The sequence below is a fragment of the Crassostrea angulata genome, chromosome 6 (genome assembly GCF_025612915.1).
Source record: "Crassostrea angulata isolate pt1a10 chromosome 6, ASM2561291v2, whole genome shotgun sequence".
Taxonomy (NCBI): Eukaryota; Metazoa; Mollusca; class Bivalvia; order Ostreida; family Ostreidae; genus Magallana; species Magallana angulata.
In genome coordinates this window covers 3,016,360-3,038,641 of record NC_069116.1, presented here as the reverse complement: position 1 = coordinate 3,038,641, position 22,282 = coordinate 3,016,360, and the positions used below count along the sequence as shown (strand labels likewise).

Genomic DNA, 22,282 nt, shown 5'->3' with positions numbered 1-22,282 from the left:
TCTGTTGGCAGCTTTTACAGTAGTACAGGTAATTTAAATTCAACTTATTATTGTCCAGTCCATTTTCAAAATCAATTGCTTTAAGAATTGAATCATACTCAAAAATTTTAAGCTATTAGAATAGAAGTTTGAAGAAGACATGCTACATATCAGCGGGTATATTTAGAACAAGGAAGACTTTCTTCTCGTACTCAATAATATTAAACTTTATGAAAACATTAAGCAGACATAAGTTTTTTTATTCATTGTTTAAATATGCAAGTATTTTATCCATGAATGCCATGTAATAACAGACATAAAGATACCGACTGAAGTAGATATATAGAGCAATCAGGAGTATATAATGGGCCCCGACAAGTTGGTAAAGAAGATAATGTGCTAAGTTTATGAGGAAAGAAGTTGAAGAATTTCCCCTCTTCTGTAATCCACATCACCAGATCTGAAATGATGGCAGCTCCAATTATCATCCCAAAGTGTGGCAAAAATGATAGATCACACAGCATCATTTTCTCCGGCTGAATGTTTCTCCCCCTTAAGCAGACGACTTAATGGAATCTGTGAACAGTTGATTACAGTTAATCTTTTTTTTCAACTTCGCTTACTTAAAGTCTTCGTTGATTAGTTGGGAATGAGGTACCAGAGGGCAATGCTTACTGTAGAATAGAGAGATGACATGTTTGTAAGCATGTCCGTCCGTCTGTCAGTCCGTCAATGATACAATCTGAAGTGTACGGATTCCTGGCGCTGTGCGTCTGTTAGTGGGTTACATGTAACATCCCAGGCGGTGATTTAACTCTAAAAGTTGGTGGGTTGTGTTTTGAATTTCTTATCAATTGTACTGGTTGCTGTGTCAGATAAAACTCCACATCAAAAGAAAATTCTGGATGAAGTTTTCTCGTCTGCCAACACTCTTAGTCACATATATAAGATAAAACATAGGGCTGTGTATCTGTGAATGTCAGAAAACAGTTGTCTTGTGTACTATATGTGACTTCATTCTATTAGTTAAATACAACAGTGCTTAAGCATATTGATATCTCAAATAAAATTGATATGTCAGTGATTAAATTTTTGTAAGTCCCAAACACTTACTGCTTAAAGCAATATGAGCTGTATTTTTTAGATTTTTATGTTGCTGCAAAAACCTGCTAGTATGATAAGTCTGCATATAAATAAAACTTTTATGATAAATAAGGTTTGGAAAATTCATTAATTTTTCTCAGAGGAAAGATTTCTCTTCTAAGGAACATATAGCAAATCAATTTTTGTACAGGATGACAATAATTAAATTTTGCTCCAATTAAGGCTTCTTAGCAGTCTTTTCCACAAAAAATTGACTAAAAGAAATTTAAAAACCATGATATTTTTGTCATTTTGGTAGAAAAAAAAGCATTTTGTAAAAAAAAAAAATCTTCATGAAAATTGTAGCTCATATTGCTTTAAGTATTTTACCCTCGATTGCTCCAATATTTTGAAGTTTTTAAACAGTCAATCCCATTTAGTTCGTAACAAAGTTTGACTGTATGTAATTGAATTTGTGAAATGGTATGCACATATAATAATATGACAGGCTGTGAGCTTATTTCAATGTTGTGCTATTGTCCTAACACTGTTATTCAGGTATGTTATATATGGTCCATGTTTTAAGTGTTTTGTGTGCTGTCAATTTTTGACTCGTTGAGTACTATATTTCACGTGTTTGGTGTTCCAGAGGAAGAGTCGAGAGGAGAGCCATGGAGAGGGGAGCGGGGTGGAGATTATTGAGAACGAGCCGTATGAAGACGGTCCCGGGGGGAATGGGCAGTACACCTACAAGATCTACCATGTGGGCAGCCACCTACCAGGTATGCATCTCTGTCATTGTCACTGTCAGTGGGACACCTTACTGTCAGTGAGACACCTTAATGTCACAATGGACAGTAGAATGGGTTGCAGCATTCTCTGTTATTGTCACTGTCAGTAAGACACCCTATTGTCACATTGGACAGTAGAATTGGTGGCAGCCACCTACCAGGTACACATCTCTGTCACTGTCAGTGAGACACCTTTTTGTCACACTGGACAGTAAAATGGGTGGCAGCATTCTCTGTCATTGCCACTGTTAGTAAGACACCTTATTGTCACACTGGACAGTAAAATGGGTGGCAACCACCTACCAAGTACACAACTCTGTCACTATCACTGTCAGTGAGACACCTTGATGTCACATTGGACAGTAGAATGGGTGGCAACCACCTACCAGGTACACATCTCTGTGTCTGTCAGTGAGACACCTTATTGTCACATTAGACAGTAGAATAGGTGGCAACCACCTTCCAGGTACACATCTTTGTCATTGTCACTGTCAGTGAGACATCTTATTGTCACCTTAGACGGAAGAATTGGTGGGAGCATTCTCTGTCATTGTCACTGTCAGTGAGACACCTTATTGTCACATTGGATAGTAGAATGGGTGACAGCCACCTACCAGGTACACATCTCTGTCACTGACAGTAAGACACCTTATTGTCACATTGACAGTAGAATGGGTTGCAGCATTTCAAAGTGTCTGATGTTAGGGGTGAATCAAATCCTGTCAATTGTCTACATGCTAGCTTCTGTTAGAATATATAATTTTGACTCTTTTATTATACCCCCGCAAACAAAGTTTGGGGGGTATATAGGAATCACCTTGTCCGTCCGTCCGTCTGTCTGTCCGTCTGTCTGTCCGTCTGTCTGTGCAATCGTGTCCGGTCTATATCTTTCTTATGGAGAAACATTGGAAGTTTTTACTTCACACAAAGATTGCTTATGACCTAAGGGTGTGTCATGACCTTGACCCAAGGTCATTCGGGCAAGGTCAAGGTCACTGGCAGAAAAAGTGCAAAATTTGTGTCCAGTCCATATCTTTCTTATGGAGAAACATTGGAAGTTCTTACTTCACACAAAGATTGCTTATGACCTAAGGGGGTGTCATGACCTTGACCCAAGGTCATTCGGGCAAGGTCAAGGTCACTGGCAGAAAAAATGCAAAATTCGGTCCATATCTGTCTTATTGGAAAACATTGGAAGTTCTTACTTCACACAAAGATTGCTTTTGATTAAAGGGTGTGTCATGACCTTGACCCAAGGTCAATTGAGAAAGTTCAAGGTCATTGTTTCAAAAAAGCTAAATTCTATCCCTGTCATGTCTTGTTTTAATGGAAATATAAGAAGCTAAAAATTAACAGTTTTCAAAAATTAAGCAGTTGTTATTTATAGAAAATGGACAGTGAAATAGATTCATCCAATATTTTCTATAATAGCAAAAATACACGTGTTATGATTTTTTTCTTAGCGGGGGGTATCAATTGTGAGCTTGCTCACAGTACCTCTAGTTTACATTAAATTGAAAAGAGTTTATTATGTGTGGCTTATGAGTTAAGGATATTAAACATTTCAACTTTTATCTTGCCTGTCTGCTGAATGCTTCTTTAAATTCATACAATTACATCTTTGATGAACATAACAGATCTGATCTGTAGGTTGGTTTCGTGCCATTCTGCCCAAGTCTGCCCTGCGAGTGGAGGAGGAGGCTTGGAATGCCTACCCATACACAAAGACTCGCTACAGGTGCCCCTTTGTGGAGAAGCTTTACCTGGAGATAGAAACACGGTACCTGAACGATGCGGGAGAACAGGATAATGTATTCAACCTGAACTCATCTGAACTCAAAAACAGGGTCGTAGGTAAGTCTGAGAGTAATCAATGACTGTAAACTTATTATATTTGGCGTGTAGGATATTTTGCAGAAATTAGTTTTTTGAACAAGTTGGCGTGAATTTGAATTAGCTTATTCCTCAATGTGACTATTTTTATACATATAAGCATGGCATATAGCAATATACTTGATTTAGCAGAAGCCGCATTCCGCCAAAAGCACTAAATAGAATACACAGCCAAATGTAATACGTTTACAGTAGTTTCTTTTGGCATTTGCCCAAGCACTTTATTCCCAAAGTTATTTGTATTGGTCATAATTTATTTCAAAAGTACGGTATTTATATTTTTTAGTGTTAATTTGTACCAAAATCTCTTTTACTGACTTCAGCTAGATTTTGATAAGTCATGCTTTATTATAAAAAATGTCAATGATAAGATATTGATGTGTTCTTTCAGCTTTTTTATTTTTTTCCCCAATTCTATAAAATATATTTAGGAAGGTAGGATTTAGTATTATCAGCCTGGAAATAAGTCAAACAATTTGTTTTATGTGTTTTTGCGAGACTCTTTCTGTAAGGGATAGCTTGGTAGACAATTGCTTCCTCCCTGAGTACTACATATAATTTGTATGTTAATCATTCGCAGATTACTTGGACATTGTAAAGGATCCTATCTCCAGTGGGGACTACAAGAAAGAGGAGGACCCCAAGCTGTTCCGGTCGGAGAAGACCGGGCGTGGCCCGCTGACGGAAAACTGGCTGGCCGAGTACGCCCGCGACTCAAAGATCCCGGCCAAAAAGAAGTGTGTGATGACGGCGTACAAACTTTGTCGGGTCGAGTTCAAGTACTGGGGCATGCAGAACAAGATCGAGAGGTTCATACATGATATAGGTACGAGGTTCAAACATGACATAGGTCGGTGTGTGTTAATTCATATTTAAGTTTTGTCAGGCATTGAATGTTCAGAGAAAGGAACAACCTGTACATAATTAACAACTATCATAGAAATTTGTATATGTTTAAAAAAGGCTTATAATTATTGTTTTTGCTGCCATCGCTTTAAAGTAAACAATTGTTCATCAATTTGTACAGAGTATGACATAAATGAAATTGTCAAAACATGTATCATCTTTTGATGCAAGAAAGAGAAATTTTAATTTAACGAAAGAGAATCTGTTTAATTTGTAACTATAAATTAGAAGGTCTTGATTTGATGTGTTCAATTCTCCTCCCACAGGTTTGAGGAAGACGATGCTTCGTGCTCACAGACAGGCCTGGTGCTGGCAGGATGAGTACTACGGCCTCCAACTCAGCGACATTCGACGACTTGAAAGAGAAACTCAGCTCGCACTGGCTGAGAAGATGAAAATGGTGTCAATGAATGAAGAAGAGGGAGATGATAATGTCGAGGATACTCAAAGTACGCCCAAAATTCCAATCTCTACGTCCTTTGATCAGGCAGCAGCCATTAAGAAACAGACACCGGAACACGAAGCATCGGGGAAAATCACACCCACTGGAAGGAAGATGTCGTCGGAGGCCCTACACAAACGCTCGCTCAGTGGCTCAACTAAACACAGGATGGGACATGGTTAGTAACTCACTGGCTTCTGAGGTTAGAGAGATAAAAAAAATGTTTTTAGAATAACACCAGCATCTTCTTCCTATGCATGTAAATGTGTCTGGTGTATTTGTTGGATATGTTCAGCTGTCCAAATCCAAATTTTTATGTAGATTCGAATCATTTAGGTTCTAATTTTTTGCCAATGCTTTTTTTTCATACTCAGCTCTTAATATATTTTTTTTAAAGTTGTCACAAATTATTAGCAAGAAGTTAACGAAATGTGAAAACCACAATCTTGTTTTATTAATCAGAATTACTGTTAGCTTATGAGAACTACGCAAAGATTAAAATACATGAACAATGAAAAGCAGAATGTGTATGAAAAGAAGGCCATGTACGGGCAATGAGGGTATAGTGCTTGGTACCATTAGTGTAGAAGTAAATACTGCAGTTCATCACATCAAAATTCTGAGATGAATTTACATGGAAGATATGATTAAGAGCTGTCAGATTTTATCTGTGGTTGTTCTTTCACTTGCCAAACTGTTTACATGCCTTTATCTCTTTTGGGGCCAGAAATGTGAGAAATCTGCAGAAATTACAAGAATTTGGCCAAGTGTATTGATTTTTTTCTTTCTCAATAAAACTAATATCTCCCACAACTTAAGATACAATTACATTGAGCGGAGCTCAAGCAAACCTAAGTTAACATGGCATTGATTTTCTGTAATCTTGAGGAAAATGGAAAGGGGGGATGCCTGGTCAAAGGGAAATAAATCTGAATTACTATACTCTCTTAACAAGCCTAGGGCAGCATGGTCAAATGGAAACAGATCTACAGATTCTGTTGTCTAGTGGCTGGATAAAACGAGCGTGGGCAGTCAGACAGAGCAGGAAATGTCTGACAGGAAGTAGTTAATGGTAGGGTTCTATCTGTGGCCAGTCACACCAGCTGGTCTACTAAGACAATTACTCAACTCTCATTCAGGGAAGTCAATTTTAGGTTTAACTACATAGCATTTTGTTGAAAAGGATGTCAGATGAGGAAAAAATGATCTGTTGGTGTAAATTGAAATGATGAGTGGATTAAATTTCTTTATATTACTACAGTTATAAAGATATAAAGTCTGCTTAGGTACGGTGTAGTAAGGGGCCTGGGTACACTTGGGGAATATTTTAAATTAATATTAGTATGATTCAGAGTAAAAAAAAAAAAAGAGATATGATTTTTACAGAAGTGTGTTTTCCTCAGTGAAATCAAATTTAGGGGAAATAGATTTGAAGTGTGTAATGATTTCAAAAAAAAAGTCAGTAGATAAAACTAGATTAGGGGAGTCTTCAAGTTTTTTTTTGTCTTGATGACATTGCTTTAACATACAGAATTCATAACAAACATGAGAACAGCATCCTGTAGATGTGTACTGTACCAGTTATCGGCTAAACTGAGAGTTAGGGTTAATAGCACGCAATTATCCGAGATTATTTTTTATTCAGTCGTCTGTTTCGAATGAAGAAAAGTAAGTTTGCTTGAAAACTTTCTTGAATATGTTTTAAACATGAGGTTAAACGATCATTGTTTACCGCTGATTTACATCTTTGCACTTTCAGCAGTGGGGGATGTGACGTAATAAGTTAAAAATAGAATATTACCTCTTTGTGATACGTTATTATATCCCTTCTTTGATTTGACATATTATATCAATACATATAACATGCATAAACAAAGGGAGTTCACTAAATTCCGAGAGATTCATAGCGCAGTTGAACGCCTGATTGCACAAATATGTATTGAATAGTCTACGATTTTGTGTATTACCCTATGATAACAAACGAATAATTTTAAGAGGTTTGTTTATGTATCATAACCCCTACGACCTTTAGTCTGACCCCACAAGCGACATCATTCAAATTACATTTTGCAAAGTATAAAATCAAAAAATGTACAGGAATTTTATTATGTTATTATCACGAAGCTGATAACTGGTACAGTAAATCGTGAAAACTTGACAAATTCGGGGCATGCTAAAAATCACAAAACAATATGTTTTTGGGTTCTAAATAATGATATAATCTAACAGATGGATAAATAAGGAGTTCACCATTTAAAGTATGTCAAGTGTTATCCAAAAACATCAAGAAATAAGGAAATACGAAAAGAAAACATAAAATTTTAGCCGATAACTGGTACAGTGCCAGTATAGTGTTACGGAATGGGTGTGAGTTAAAACAAATAATGTTTATCTCATTATTTTATGGGTTCTATATCAATTTATAAATTATTATATCACATACAGGTCCTAAGGATCTCCTATCCATGTCTTATCAGACTCCCTATCATTCATTCATAATGATATCTTTTTCCAGGATCTTTCCACGATGTTTCCACCTCCCGCATGTTTGAGAGTTTGGAACAGCTCCAAGAATCGAGCTCAGACGAGGAGGAGTTCTTCGATGCTAAAGGTTAGTTTGGGCGGCGGACACAACACTCCTCCCACCCCATGATAACAAGGTTCATTCTCTTGGCTTATTTTTATTTAAAGTCATCTCTTTGTTTATGTTGCTCCTTTGTCCATATATGTATTTTGTTGCCTGTATTATCCTATTGTAAATTTATATCATTAAAATATCAGTGCTTGCATTCAATAACCTGGAAAACTTGACTCCAAAGAAATACTTCTCCTGCTATTGTTTGGTATTTTTTCCTTTGCTGGTATGCATTATTTTTTAGTAAAGAATGCTACATGTTCTTGATCAGTAACTTGTTGTTCAGTAACCCTATAGCCGCCTTGAGGTCAAGCTTGGGTGCATGTGTCCTTTAAGCGGCTCATCTCTCCTTCGTTAGCTTTCTCTGTCACTATTTCTAACAGGCCACATGACGCCGTGCGACGAGAGCACATTCTGGTCAGATGAGGGATCGCAGGGTCCGTCGAGCTCAGGTGAGTTGTTCCGATAGAGTGCACCGATTGGCTTGTAGAGGAGACTGCTTAACCTGCCAATACAACTAACAGGGATCATAGCTATGTCAATAATAATAAATTAGTGGATACCTTATTAGTAAAGAACTTGACTTTTTTATCTTGATTTTAAACATATAATCGAATTTTCAAAACATTCATGTATTTTAGCGACATTGCCTTGTAGGATTTTATTTATCTGTTTAAAAATTATGGTAAAAACTGTTTTTATTAATTCTCTGTTTGAAATGAATAAGACATGATTCAGCTCTGTGCTTGTTCTGTTGCTTGTATTAATCATTTGACACAAAGGTTGATGAAGTGGGGGTGGTTTGGGTGGGATTTTTTTGGGGGGAGGGGGGTTGGTTTTGGGGGGGGGGGGGGGTTGGGGGGGGGGTTTGGAGCAGGTGCTTTTTGCAATGAACTTTTTTTCATGCTCTCTTTATTGAACAAAATTATGAAAATCAGTAATAATTTTTTCTAAATAAAATAAAGTCAAGATGCATGGCCTGGAATCTGATTTGATAGTTGATATGGGTATTTCTACATTTTATTTTAGGCATTGGAAGTAGAGGTTTGTGTTTTATAATGTTTGTGAATCTTTCTAGAATTTCCATTTTACCTGTATCATTAACAAAAACCTTGCAATGCATTAACTCCCTCTCAACAAATGACAAAAGCCAATAACTAGCTGTATAATTCTCTTTCCTGATTGGCTGACAGTTTTGATCGAGCATTATGATTAGCTGACAGTTGATCGAGCATTATGATTAGCTGACAGTTGATTGAGCATTATGATTGACTGACAGTTGATCCAGCATTACTGATGATGCCATGTTGTATTCAAGCAAATGGTTGTACAATAAATCTTTCATTTATTATTGAGTCGACCCTAATGTGAAATTAAGAATAACCAAATGCACAAAATATGTTTTTGTTTGATAGCGTCATCCATGTCACTGAAAAGTACTTGTAAACTGAAAGCTTTTTCATGCACTTGGCAGACATTCATCTCTGAATTAGAACAATTGTTGACATGAAATCAGTTGACACTGTTATTATTTCTGTTAAGTGGTATTCACTTCAGCCTTACGCCTCAGTAAATACATGAAGGTTTTTATTTATCAGAGGTTTTTAAATCAAGATGTATCAACCTCATCAGAGGACCTCTATTTGGTTCAATGGAAACTTCCCGCAGCAGCTGTACATACACAGTACAGTGTATATTATGGGAGCTGAAATTCCTTTAAACTCTTTACTCAAATTAAATATAGATAAATTTATTTAACTATGTAGTAATTTTGTATCTCTCTAGGTTTTACAGGATGGTAGACAATATTTTGTATTTAGCTGATTTTTTTGTAGGGTGCTTTTGTAGCATCGCATCTGCAGAAATATAAATTGCACAAAATTTTGTTTAATTATTTAAAAACTTAGTCCTCTTTTGAGAGTTATACAATTGCAAAAAATATATTTGGAATTATAAAACAGAAATTAACCTTCTTAGCAAAAAATAAAACCAGTTATTCCTAAGTATGATATAAAAGTAATAAAAAAAAACTTCTATATAAGTTTGAATTTAATAAAAATTTTAGAAATATGGATTGTGAAATTTTCCTTAACTTTTGCAATTAGTGTGATTGTGTTTTTGAATTGTAGGTTGAATTCACTTGATGTTTGTTATTGAGCATCACAAATTGGTAATTGGATTGTCATGATTGATTGATTGATTTTGATTGATACTGATTGATTGATATTTTTTAAGGAAAAGGAAATTGATATCACTGTCTTGTCATTGTGATGGCCATTAAGTGTTATATGTTCAAAGTGTATCTGTGTTGTACTTCATATCTTACACATATATTGTAATTGAGTGTACTCATCTGTTTGACATGAAGAAAACTTTTTATGATGCAGTATCTGTTTCTTGCATTGGTCAATAGATTTAATGTTCTCTGCACTTGATCCTCTGAAACTGATCAAGTTTTTGACAGCGTATCAGATCAATTCTAATCATGCCTTGGTTTTACAGATGAGGAGGATAGAGCTGATTCCAGGGCAGAGGGGATGATCAGTGGGGACGAGTATGCAGACGCACGGTCAGTGACCTCGGAGGATCACATAGGTCAGTCAGGGGAGATCACTGCTCTCAGGGCCCCTCTCAATATTACAACATGGGGAGAGGGGCTTTTTAGTTATATGATTCTAAAACATGTCTTGTTTTTTTAATGATTTCCTGGGATAAACTAGGGGATACATGGGAACACTGATAACAACACTTTACAAAATCAATTAAAGAGATGAATAATGAAAATAAATTCAGTATGCAATATTGTAATAATAATGATTCTATAAGGTTAGCAATTTGCTTAATGGATTTTTGATATTTGTTTGGTCCATTGAGAAAAAGTGGTTGTGAGATTAATAGCTAATATCTGATGGAGGATGTTTATTTGAAGATTTTATCATACAATGAAAATAGATAAACTCATAATTTGTGCATTTAAAAGTCAATAAAAATGAATTGAGAAAGTAAATCCCTCAATCTGTACTTTTGTGATAGATACATCTCTTGGAAAGAAGGTGGAACAAATCCGACAACATCTGTACACGGAGCAGAGTAAGGACTCCTCCCCCCCACCGTCCGCTGGATGTAAGACCAACATCCTGTTCCTGGTTCTACATGGAGGTAATTCTCTGAGATTGCCACTCTTTGTTTGGGACTTCACATATAAGTCTGATACAATGCCCAGTAAGTTAGCAAATGAAATGAAGTCTTGATATGCTTCTATTTCTTTAGGAAACTTGCTTGACATGCACATCGACCACGTCCAAGCTTCCAAGAGAAGTGACTTCAGCACGTTTAAGATGACGTTTGAGCAGGTGATGAGGACCCACTACCCGGGGGCACTAAATCACATCGCCTTCAGACTAGTCTCCTGTCCCCAGATCTGCACAGAGACAGTCAACCTCCTCGCCAGGTAAGGCATTTGATAAGGTCTAGGTAGTAAGCCAGAAGTGTGTTCAACAGAATGAGCGCTCACCAAAATTCCATATACCTCCAACACAAATTTTAATGAGCGCTCGCAAACGCTCGCTCTGTTGAACATACCTCTGGAGAAATTCCTCTCAACATGGAATATGCTGCCTTATATTATTTATTAGGTTTGATACTGACTGTCTATGAAAATATTTTGGGTTTATCAAGTTATTTGACAGTGAGGCAAAGCCGAACCTCGAAGGACTTCAATAACCAAACATATTTCTGTAGACAGTTTAAGTAATAAACCCACTTTGTTCAATTGAAGACCAACAATGACCTCACATAACTTACACTATATCTCAAAGCATCTTGACAATTTTTAACCAAGTTAACATTTATCTGGTATGTTTAATAAGTTATAGTTATAAATTATAAAGTGAAGATCATGATTTTGAATATACAATATGGTTCAAAATAATTCTTTTGTTAATAAACAATTTGGAATCTTTAGTCAAAATGTTTCTATGTTAAATGAGGTCTTTTCTTATTTAAAAATAAACTTTTAAGCACTGCTAAAATATTTTCTGAAGTTACAAATTTAAAAATCTTTCGTCGCCACGATAATAACTTAGATACACCTTCTGAAAATCTCCTAATCAAGGAAGATAATGCTAGATGTCTATATTTAGCTCTAGTTAGTAGAAGTTTTATCTGTAGATCAGGTTTGACAAGAAGTGTATAAAGATAGGGTGTAAATCTTTTGATCAAGGAAATGTGACAATTAAAAATTGTACAAAAAATGCCTACAAATTTTTTTTTAAAATGTTGATATTATCATTAGGAAGTGAAGTACTGAATTTTAAATGAAGGAATTTTACTGAATAAAGAATATACCTGTATTTTACACTGCATGATAAGTTTTTTTGAATAACCACACTTTCCTATGTTCAATGCATATATCTCACTTTTACATGTTTTTTTTAAATTGGTATGAAAATATTCATCAAGGACATCTTTCTTGAAAAGGTATACTTTCACATACAAAAACAAAGAAATGCATTAGAAATAATGTCCTTAAGTATACTGTGTATAACATTGTCCGGTGTATGATGGTTTCCCTCAGGGGATGACTTGTTTACACTTTTTGTTTACAGCCTGAGTCCCTATGGACTGGACCCCCAGACACCAAAGTCCCAGGAAGCCTCTCTCTGGACCCAGGACTTTGTTCCCCTTGGGGCCATTGCATTGTTTGCTTCCTCAAACCCTGAGTACCATGAGGGTGTTAACAAGATGGTGGCCAAAGCTAACCTAGTGTATCAGGACTTCTTGACCTCTGGAGAGGGCAAGGGCTTTACTGGACAGGTACAGTCTGATTTACTTAGTGCCCTATTCATACTTCCTGACCTTGGGAGAGGGCAAGGGGTTTATTGGACAGGTATAGTCCGATTTACTTACATGTAGTGCCTAATTTACACTTTATAGCTTTAAGAAAGGAGAAGACATATTACAAAGACAACACAACTCATTTGATAAAAATCATACTTCAACAAATATCATGAGAGATTCTTTTTAACCCATGTACATGTATTATCTTCTTGTATATTGATTAATCCGATTTCTATTCAAGGAATCCTAATTATCCTTTCAACATTTATGTATAAATATCAATTTAAAAGTCATCACAGTTCAATGAATTATAAATGACTGTAAAAATTCATATGTAATCAGAAGGCGGTAGAAGATATACATGTAGCTTAATACAGTAAGGTTTACTTTATGTGAACCAAGAAAACTGTGTACCTGTTATAGGTGTGTCTGTTGGCGGACTCCACAGCATCCATCATGGCTTATGACGCCCTGACATCGGCCAGCCTTCACTGTGGCCGGGGAATGAGTACCTACGACAGCAACAGTAGTCTGAACATGGAGGGAAACCCAAGGAGCTGGGCCTCCAAGACCTCCGAGTCGAGTCAAGCCATGAGTCTGAGTGATCCCGATCTCTCCAAGTGTTGTAATATCAGAGACTGCGCATGTAACACGGCAGACAAACAGTTCAGTAAAAGTGATGTCTCGTCAGCGACAGACAACAAGCTTAGACGTCAGAACTCAGGTCAGAGACTCTCTGCGACGACGTATCTGAACGTCAGTGAGCCCCCGGAACACATCAGACGCACCAGCACCGGCAGTAACTATGATGGGCCGTGTATGAAGCTGGACTTTGAGGTGTCAGAGTTCTTTATGCTGGGGGCTCCCCTAGGGCTGGTGTTGGCCTACAGGAGAATGACATCGGGGGATGATTCCCCGCCCCAAAGTCCCATGTGCAATCAGGTGTACAATCTGTTCCACTCCAGTGACCCTGCAGCGGTCCGGCTAGAGCCTCTCGTCCACGAGTCTTTCAAACATATCCCACCTGTCAAAATCTCCAGGTACAACAAGTTTCCTCTCGGAGATGGAGAACCCATCCATGTAGGTTAGTATAAGATAGGATCAAACAAGTATGGGGTTTTTGATTAGTGTCCAGTATGACAGAGAAGAGAACCTGTGTAAAACTCTTTGAGTCTGTCAACATTGAATGTAATATGATCAGGAACGGGCTTATACTACATCAGTTGTACTTAGTCTAGTGGGTATTATTTATCACTGTATTTTTGTGTCTACAGTTGAGACAGTACAGAGTAACTTGAATCTGTTCACTAACCGGCGCTACTCCTCCGGTCCCTTCCTCCAGAGACAGGGAAGCATCACCAGCAATATCTCCCAGATGTCAGGCCTAGGAGAGTCCGCCGTGTCCTTTATCACTGGCGGTCAGTACCCTCCCCTCACTGACCACTGGGTCAGTGATCTCCTGACCTTCACATTACCCTCACATTGGCCATTTTGTCAAATATCTCATTGGTTGTTACAGATAATCTTACATGTTTTGAGCATTTTAAAATACAAATACTTCAAGTGAAAAAATTGTACATGTGTACATTACACATCTTTTAACAAACCTGAAATTATTTCTGATCTCTAATACAAGTTATACTGTTCATATACACTCTCTAGTTGCTATGCGACTAAGTCATGTTGTCTAGTTTAGATAGATGTTACCGATGCCTTGTTACTGATTGTGTGCTGATGTTTGACAGTGACAAGGTACTGATGCCTTGTTACTGATGCCTTGTAACTGATTCTGTGACGTCGCTTTGACAGTGACCAGCAGGTGGTGGGGTAACAAGCGGCTGGACTTCGTCCTGTACTGTCCCGAGATCCTCCACTCCTTCCCGGTCTCTGCTCTCCCTCACCTGTTCCACGCGAGCTTCTGGGAGTCCAGTGATGTCACTTCCTTTATCCTACGACAGGTGAGATCTGATTGGTTCCTGTTGATTAGGTCATGTCTGCAGCCATACTATGAACATTTTCTATGAACATCTATCTTGTGTTTCTTCTGTCCTGGTGCATTAATATTGAAAAACCTATTTAATCTCTTATAAATTTAGAGCAATACATAATTTTCTGTTTTCAAATAGCCTAATTTGAATTTTTCCATTGAGTAAGAATGGTGCAAAAATTACTCTGTATACAGTAATATTTTGCCTCCTGCTCATTTGTAAGAAAATCATTGGCTAACAGTAGTCATGTGGAGACCATGTATATTCCATACACAGTCAGTACGAAATATATCTCCTTGTCAATGAGCATTATGATGTCATTCACAGAATATTTTGACGTCAGGTTTTGTACCCAAATTGGAAGTTGTAACATTTATAACATTTCATTGTTACATTCATTATTTGCCATTTATACAAAGGCAGTTAGTTAGATATAATTGTTACATGGTTTGTAGTTGACCTAATATGGTTCATACATTGTCAGTAAATTCCATATGGGACAATAACTCCGCTTTCACAGTTACATTGTATTACCTGTAAGTTACATTGTAATACCTGTAAGACATTATTTGTAATTGTTACAGGTACTGAGGTATGATGTGTCTTTATTTGAGTCATCTGGTGATGTGGATCTACAGTCCAGTCTCAGTGGGAAGGTCTCCCGAGAGAAATGGTTAAAACGCAGAACTACAATTAAAGTCAAGGTAAATAAAGCCTGTAAACCCCCAGAGGAATAGTTTTATCATCATGTGTTTGTACAGTATCATTTATTAGGGCCCCGCAAGGATTTGCGGGTGCCCTATAGTAATCACTCTGTCCGTCCGTCCTTCTGTCCATCCGTCTGTCACTCTTCCGTCCACAAATTTTCTGTTTTTTTCTAATAACTTTTTTTATGGTTGCTCAATCAAGTTCAAATTTGGTATGGTAGTTTAGTAGGCAGAAATACATATTTTGATGCTAAGTTTGGTTCTCTATGTCTTCTGGTTTGGAGCTGGGGTGGTGGGGTAGATTCCTTAACTATGCATAAGAATGAATGGGCAAAGAGAGATAACTGCTGACAATGTTACCATTGTGTACTTGGAAGGCTGTGCAATATTTGTACTTTGGGATTAATTAACCGTCCACAGGAAGAAAATCCTAAGCTTTATCTTTATCTGTCACATTGAGATTAATTACTGCACTGCCTGTGTCTGCAAATGAACTTTGTTTTGAAGTTAAGGTCAATTTTGAATGATGTGTAGTATTGTGTACTTTCTTTGAAATATGGATTAATATAATATTCATACTTTATTTTGGTTAAAATACCATACACAATGATTTATGATAATTTTATTGAATTCTAAATTCAAAATATATATTAAGATATCCTTTTTCACTATTTTATATTTTAATTATTTATTTGATTTTTTTCTGCCTTAATAATGCTGTTAATTTAACAGGTAATCAGATAATAACCCCATTCTGTCATTTCTGAAAAAAAAATCTTATTGTAAATTTAGAAGAAAAGGATGAGAGAGCAGAACAATTAATCCCAATTAATGAACACCTTTGTCTGCAATTGATGTTTGTTTTGAAGAGGTCAACCCTGGGTGATACAATGTATTTGCATTCACTGAAGGCTTGCATTTTATAAAACACCTGTTTAAATCTTTTTTAAATACACATTTAATTTAGTTTTTTATAAGACATGAGGTTATCCCTGTTTTATGCAGATACAAGGATACTATTTAGAATTTTTGGACATTCAAGAATTATCTTGAAATTTTAAAAATACAGTTGTTACTTATAATTTTCATTTTTTTTTTTACCACCTTATATATATATTGCAGTTCTTTACATCTTGTGCCGGGCATTTATTTCTCATCATTGTTAATATAAAGAGGATGGAATTCAAAGTTTTTTTCACTTCTCTATATTAATTGTCATAGCGGGGCCCTTCCTGACTGGTCAGTTTTCTAGTTTTAGCAGTTTTTTAAAATTTGATACTTTTACATTATACATGATATTGACAATATTATAGTTTCATTTATTGTAAGTAATGTGATGAGAGAGAAAATTCATCTGTGAATGTACATGTATGATTTATAAAATTAGAATCTTTCCATATGAAAATAACTTGTAATGAACATCATAAGCTTAAAGTAAAATCATACAGTCATAGAGCTTCTGTCAGTTCTTGGATAATCATTAACTACTGTACGTGAAAGAACTATGTTCAAAGTTAATGGTGATGACACAGTGATGAGATAGTAAAAAAATTTATTTTCTTGTCAGAACTTGCAGCCAAATCATCGCGGAAACGATGTGATGGTGTTGGAGGACAAACCCCAGGTTATCACGGCCAGGTTCATGTACGGCTCGTACGACGTGACTTCACTGTCAGGGGAGAAGGTAGGTCACATCTCATTAGTCAAAGGATGGGATAACATCAGTATGTGAACACAGATCAGGGTAAAACTAATACCTACATGTATATAGAACCACAGACAGCAGATTAAGCCCAATCTTGTATAAAGTATTGGTATTATAGTTTTTGAAAATGTATGCCTTAAAGGCGAGTAGCTTTCTGACAAGTGGTTATTATGGTGATATAACCCCTGATCTGTGAACTAGTTCAATGCTCTCCATGGCAGGTGGACGTCCATGTGATGGACCAGCAGACTGGGGAATGGCAGTACATGGGGACCGAGGTCACTGACAAAAACGGCAAGCTCCAGTTCACCATTCCATCTGAGAAGAGCCTGCCCCAGGGAATGCACCCGGTCAAAGTGGTCGTCAGGTATCTGTTCTGTCTATTCTAACCAAGTTGTTAAACATTTAATTTACTTGTCATGTACCTGTAACTTTGATGATTTGGCATTATTAGAGGTGATCATAGCCCTGCCGACTTTAAACTGTGTATATATAACTCTGATGTTTGTTGTTATTAGGGGTGATCACAGCTCGGCCGACTTTTACCTGTGTGTCCTCCCCCCAAAGACAGAGACTGTGGTATTCAGCATCGATGGCTCCTTCACAGCCAGCATGTCTATTTCCGGGAAGGATCCCAAGGTCAGACCGGGAGCAGTAGACGTGGTCAGGTCAGTGTGCTAGGGGCTAGAGTAATGAGGTGTCCACATCTAATTCATCTCTTTATGCACTTGTAATTTGAGATTTATAGCAAGATAAATCAGAGGATGAAGTGGGAAGACGAAGGAACTTTTCAGTTAATCTTGGATTTTGTTTCTAGTCTAGAATCTACAGGATATTACATGTAAATACAGGATATTACATGTAAATACAGGATATTACATGTAAATACAGGATATTACATATAAAGCTTATTCTTGCTTACTTACCACCTTTGTGATTTGAATCCATCTAGCTTTTGGAGGCATTGACCGTGCTTCATTGGTTAATCCTTTCACCGTTAGCCACAACAGCAGTAGGTACGGGATGACTGTTGACTGTTTTGGTATTACAGGCATTGGCAGGAGCACGGTTACCTGATCGTGTACGTGACCGCCCGCCCGGACATGCAGCACAAGAGAGTGGTCACGTGGCTGGCCAAACACAACTTCCCGCATGGAATGGTGGCGTTCATGGATGGTTTGTCCAAAGAACCACTGAAGCAGAAACTGTCCTATCTAAAGACTCTCCAGTCAGACGTAAGTGGGTCATCTAAATCAGGTCATCTGTGAAATCTTTTGCATCAAGGTCAAATCTAGTCAAGGTCACTCCAAGGTTATGTCAGAAAATTGGAGTTCACGTTTGTACAGATTTTCATTATTTACTTTGAGCTTGGGATGTTAAGCATATATTTAGTTTATCTCAATGCATTCTTGTCGTAGGCTAAAATACTGTATAAGGCAGGATATGGATCCAATAAAGACATCTACGTGTACAAAGAACTAGGCCTCAGCCCACAGCAGATCTATATAGTGGGGAAGTCTTCCAAGAAACAGATGACCCAAGCCCAGGTACAAACTACAATCCAGACTAGGTCTAGCTGACCAGAGTGTGGATTCAGTGTTATTTATAATTAGTGCCTCAGAGATTAGAAATGTATTCTTTAAGAAAAATCTTGTTTCAAGTTACTTTTGAGATTGAAAGTAAATTTTGTGACTTTAACAGGTACTGTTGAGAATGATTATAAGTTTTGTGATGCTAACGACCTCTGTGATCTTTCAGGTGCTGAGCGAGGGGTATGCGGCCCACCTGAGTGACCTCCGTGCCCCAGGGACCACTAGACAGGCTGTGGGAAACGCCCGCCTTTTCATCCAGAAGGGCTCCTTCACCAAGACATTCCAGTCTGAAGGAAAGAAGGCACTGAAGAGGGTGCCCTCCAATCCCACCCCTGCTGGAGATTTTAAAAACAAACATGATGGACTCTTACACACGACTATATCAGTCGGGCCGGAGGGACACACCATAATAGAGCATGGGGGTGCCAGCACTGTCAGAACTAGGGGAACATCTCCAAAGCCAAAACTTGTACTAAAAGATGTTCCTAGATAGTGAACATTGTGTGTTTAGTTTAAAAATTTCAGTGTTTTTTATGCTTCCAATATATTTATAGAGTATATTTTCTACTGTAATTTAACTTACCGGTAGTTTAGTGAATGTTGATTTAATAGGATAGAGAAAGATAGACTAAATTTATCTCATAAGGTAAAAAAAACATTTTTTTACTGTGATTTTAGTTAGCAAAAGAATTTATTTTATAGTTTAGAATAGTGAACAACAAGCAAGGTGCTTAGAAAGACGTCCATTGGTTCAGTTTTTACGTAGATCTGAGAGTCCTTTATTGTTATTGATCCTTTATTTTTAGACCTATACAAGTATTTATACAGTCACGTACTTTAATCTTTATATTGTTTCTTTCTCTTTTATAAACATACAAGATATACAAATCACAGCATTTTAATTCACATTTAGGAAATGTCTAAAGGAGAGACTTTTTATGTCTTTTATTCAGAAATGCCATTAAGCAGACATTTTTAGCTGAATTATGACACAATTTTTTTTTATACCATGTACAACATCAAAATGATTTTGACACAAGTAGAATTTCTTTCATTATTAACATTCTCCTATGTATAAGACAATCCATGGCTCTGGGCAGATAGTTCTAATGTATTTTTGTTCTGGTTTGACAATAAACTAGTATTTACTGCCAATGGTTTTGTTTCTTGGCAGACACTTTACCCGTATTTTCTCAAGGTTTGTGCTTTCTGGATGGCTATTATACAGGTATTCACTGCCAGTGTATTCAACTCTGTCTCCAAGATCTGCTCAGTATAACAGTATAATGTATCTAGGTAACCAAGTACACAGCCTCTGCGCTATTCAAGTAAAGGGATGTCACGCTGTTACTGTTTTATTTTGCAATATTTCAAGTTTGTAACATCTTTAGAGTTACTGACATATCAGTTCACAAGCATTTTATGAATTTCAAGTTCTTTTTTGTGAAATTGAAATGTCACAAAGCTTGAAATTATATGTACCGGTATTCATTTTTCATTCTTGTAATTTTTTTTTGTTTTTCATGCCTCTATGATAGGTATTAAATCAATGATGACTCAAATAAATCAGATAATCCTAAGTTACAGCAAATATATGTTTGTTGTAATTCAAATTGTTAACATATAAGTAAACAAATATGTTAATGCCTATAATGTTAATATGGATTGATTTCAGTTTTATATGATACTTTTAATACCTGTGGTATGTGTATTTTAACTCTAACTAAATATATTTTTATTAAGTAAGTCATTTGTTAAGTTCTCCTTCTCTAAATCCCAAACATTTTATGTTATGATTTAATTTCTTGTTTTTATCTAGTTGTTATACCAAATGTTGTTGTACCATTTTCATGTTTGGTAAGTAAACAAATCTATTTAGACTACACATCTTTTTTATTTATGTTTTGGCTCCAAAGACCAAAATTTGATGCCTCTCTAGCAGTGAATTTTATGTTTCATTTAAACAAAAAAAATGCTTTCTTTGGTGATTTATTTGGAATATAAAGGTGGCGACATTGCAGAAAAATATGTAATGATTGCTGCCTTCATAAACCACATGAATCATAAAAAAAGCCTTAATTATATATATTTATTGATAAATCTTTCTATTTAACAAATTGATAAATTGGTTGGATGAGGTCAGAAAATTTAACTAAATTACTGTTGATGTACATAAGTAAGATAAAAGAAAGAGCCAAATTGTCTTCTTTTGAAACTTGAGTCTGACATCATAATGATTTATTCGTGCAGTCCGTGATTTTTCTTAGGTTTTGACCAATCGATAAAAGGGGCTGGTAGATTTCAGTCCTGTCAGTTTTTACAGAGCTATGAAACACTGTCAATTTCTGTAAGAAATTGAGGATATGCTTAGTATTTGGTGGATGTAAATATCTATGGATAATCCCCGATTTGCTTAGTGGATACAAGTACATGAATAACAAGGTATACGTTTACCAATACCTCAGTGTGTTGAATGATTCTTTGAATCAGAAAGTTTATAAATTAAGTTGCGTTCAATACTTTAAAAGGTAAATTTAACAATGGCCCAACTGTCGGTCTGAAAGTGTCAATTCCTTGAGAGTTGTAAATATATTTACTTTCCTTTTTCAGTTGTAGATATTTAAGTAATTATCTTGTCATTTATGAGTATTTAAGTAATTATTTTAGTAATTATCTTTTCAATTGTGGATATTTGAGTAACTGTCTTGTCAGGTTTGGATATTTAAATCATTATTGTCAGTCGTGGATAGTTGAGCAATCATTTCACATTTGTTGATAGGTCTAAATTCTAACAGCTGTGGATAACCCTACTGTATGTAATAATATCATAATTCCTTAAAATACGTCAACAGAAGTCACTTCTGGTCAACTTGTTGATGGACATCTTTGTGTCAGTTATTGAAAGTTCAATATTTTTTAACTTAAGGTTAGGTCAACTGTCAGTCGTGGGTAAATTAACTGTCAGAAACTGGTATATCATATGTCAGCAACAGGTAGGTCAACTGTCAACAATTGAAAGATCAACTGTCAGCAAACAGATAAATCAACTGTCAGTCATTGATAGGTCTACTGTCAGCTATGGATAGATCAATTGTCTGCTATTAGTAGATCAACTGTCAGCAATGGAAAGGCCAACAATTGATAGATAACTGTCAGTTAACATAAAGATAACTAAATTAAGGTTAGATCAACTGTCAGTTGTGGGTAAATTAACTGTCGTAAACTGTAATATCAACTGACAGCAAAAGATATATCAACTGTCAGCAATTGGTTTATCAACTATCAGCAACAGATAGATCAACTGTCAACAATTGAAAGATCAACTGTCAGCAAACAGATCAACTGTCAACAATTAATAGGTCTACTGTCAGCTATGGATAGATCAATTGTCTGCTATTGATAGATCAGCTGTCAGCAATGTGAAGGCCAACAATTGATGGATAACTTTCAGTTAACAGAAAGATAAACTGTCAGCTATTGATATGTCTACTGTCAGCAATGGATATATCAATTGGTCAATATTTTCAGTTATGAACAAGTATAAGTATTTGGCCAATGGGTAAGACAACGTGAAAGAGTTGGGGCTTACAATCTGTAGCATAGTTGTTCTTAAGAAAATTTCCCCATATATTTCAATGTTACACCTAGAACCCTTCAGTGGCCCAAGTATTGGTCGGGTAGGGAGTCACGAATTTACACACTAAAGATTATATTTGCATTTT

At 36.3% G+C, this 22,282-nt stretch overlaps 1 protein-coding gene across 7 annotated transcripts in view; it reads left to right on the top strand.

The window, feature by feature from the left end:
- Nucleotides 1-20,445, top strand: part of LOC128187964 (protein retinal degeneration B-like) — a 30,272-nt gene extending 9,827 nt beyond the window's left edge. For 4 of the 7 annotated variants that reach the window (XM_052858689.1, XM_052858691.1, XM_052858690.1 and 1 more), the window contains 21 exons: nucleotides 1,712-1,844; nucleotides 3,504-3,707; nucleotides 4,327-4,572; nucleotides 4,919-5,272; nucleotides 7,610-7,705; nucleotides 8,113-8,181; nucleotides 8,759-8,773; nucleotides 10,232-10,324; nucleotides 10,763-10,888; nucleotides 11,000-11,180; nucleotides 12,337-12,544; nucleotides 12,992-13,652; nucleotides 13,843-13,986; nucleotides 14,378-14,526; nucleotides 15,141-15,260; nucleotides 16,831-16,947; nucleotides 17,190-17,335; nucleotides 17,487-17,636; nucleotides 18,020-18,203; nucleotides 18,387-18,515; nucleotides 18,727-20,445. In XM_052858689.1, coding sequence (XP_052714649.1) covers nucleotides 1,712-1,844; nucleotides 3,504-3,707; nucleotides 4,327-4,572; nucleotides 4,919-5,272; nucleotides 7,610-7,705; nucleotides 8,113-8,181; nucleotides 8,759-8,773; nucleotides 10,232-10,324; nucleotides 10,763-10,888; nucleotides 11,000-11,180; nucleotides 12,337-12,544; nucleotides 12,992-13,652; nucleotides 13,843-13,986; nucleotides 14,378-14,526; nucleotides 15,141-15,260; nucleotides 16,831-16,947; nucleotides 17,190-17,335; nucleotides 17,487-17,636; nucleotides 18,020-18,203; nucleotides 18,387-18,515; nucleotides 18,727-19,053 — 3,852 coding nt within the window. In that variant the 3' untranslated portion in view covers nucleotides 19,054-20,445. Of the gene's footprint in view, nucleotides 1-1,711; nucleotides 1,845-2,462; nucleotides 2,471-3,503; nucleotides 3,708-4,326; nucleotides 4,573-4,918; nucleotides 5,273-7,609; nucleotides 7,706-8,112; nucleotides 8,182-8,758; nucleotides 8,774-10,231; nucleotides 10,325-10,762; nucleotides 10,889-10,999; nucleotides 11,181-12,336; nucleotides 12,545-12,991; nucleotides 13,653-13,842; nucleotides 13,987-14,377; nucleotides 14,527-15,140; nucleotides 15,261-16,830; nucleotides 16,948-17,189; nucleotides 17,336-17,486; nucleotides 17,637-18,019; nucleotides 18,204-18,386; nucleotides 18,516-18,726 lie in introns of those variants that run through there. The other 3 variants (XM_052858695.1, XM_052858692.1, XM_052858694.1) reach the window with 3 other exon arrangements.
- The last annotated feature ends 1,837 nt before the right edge of the window (nucleotides 20,446-22,282 follow it).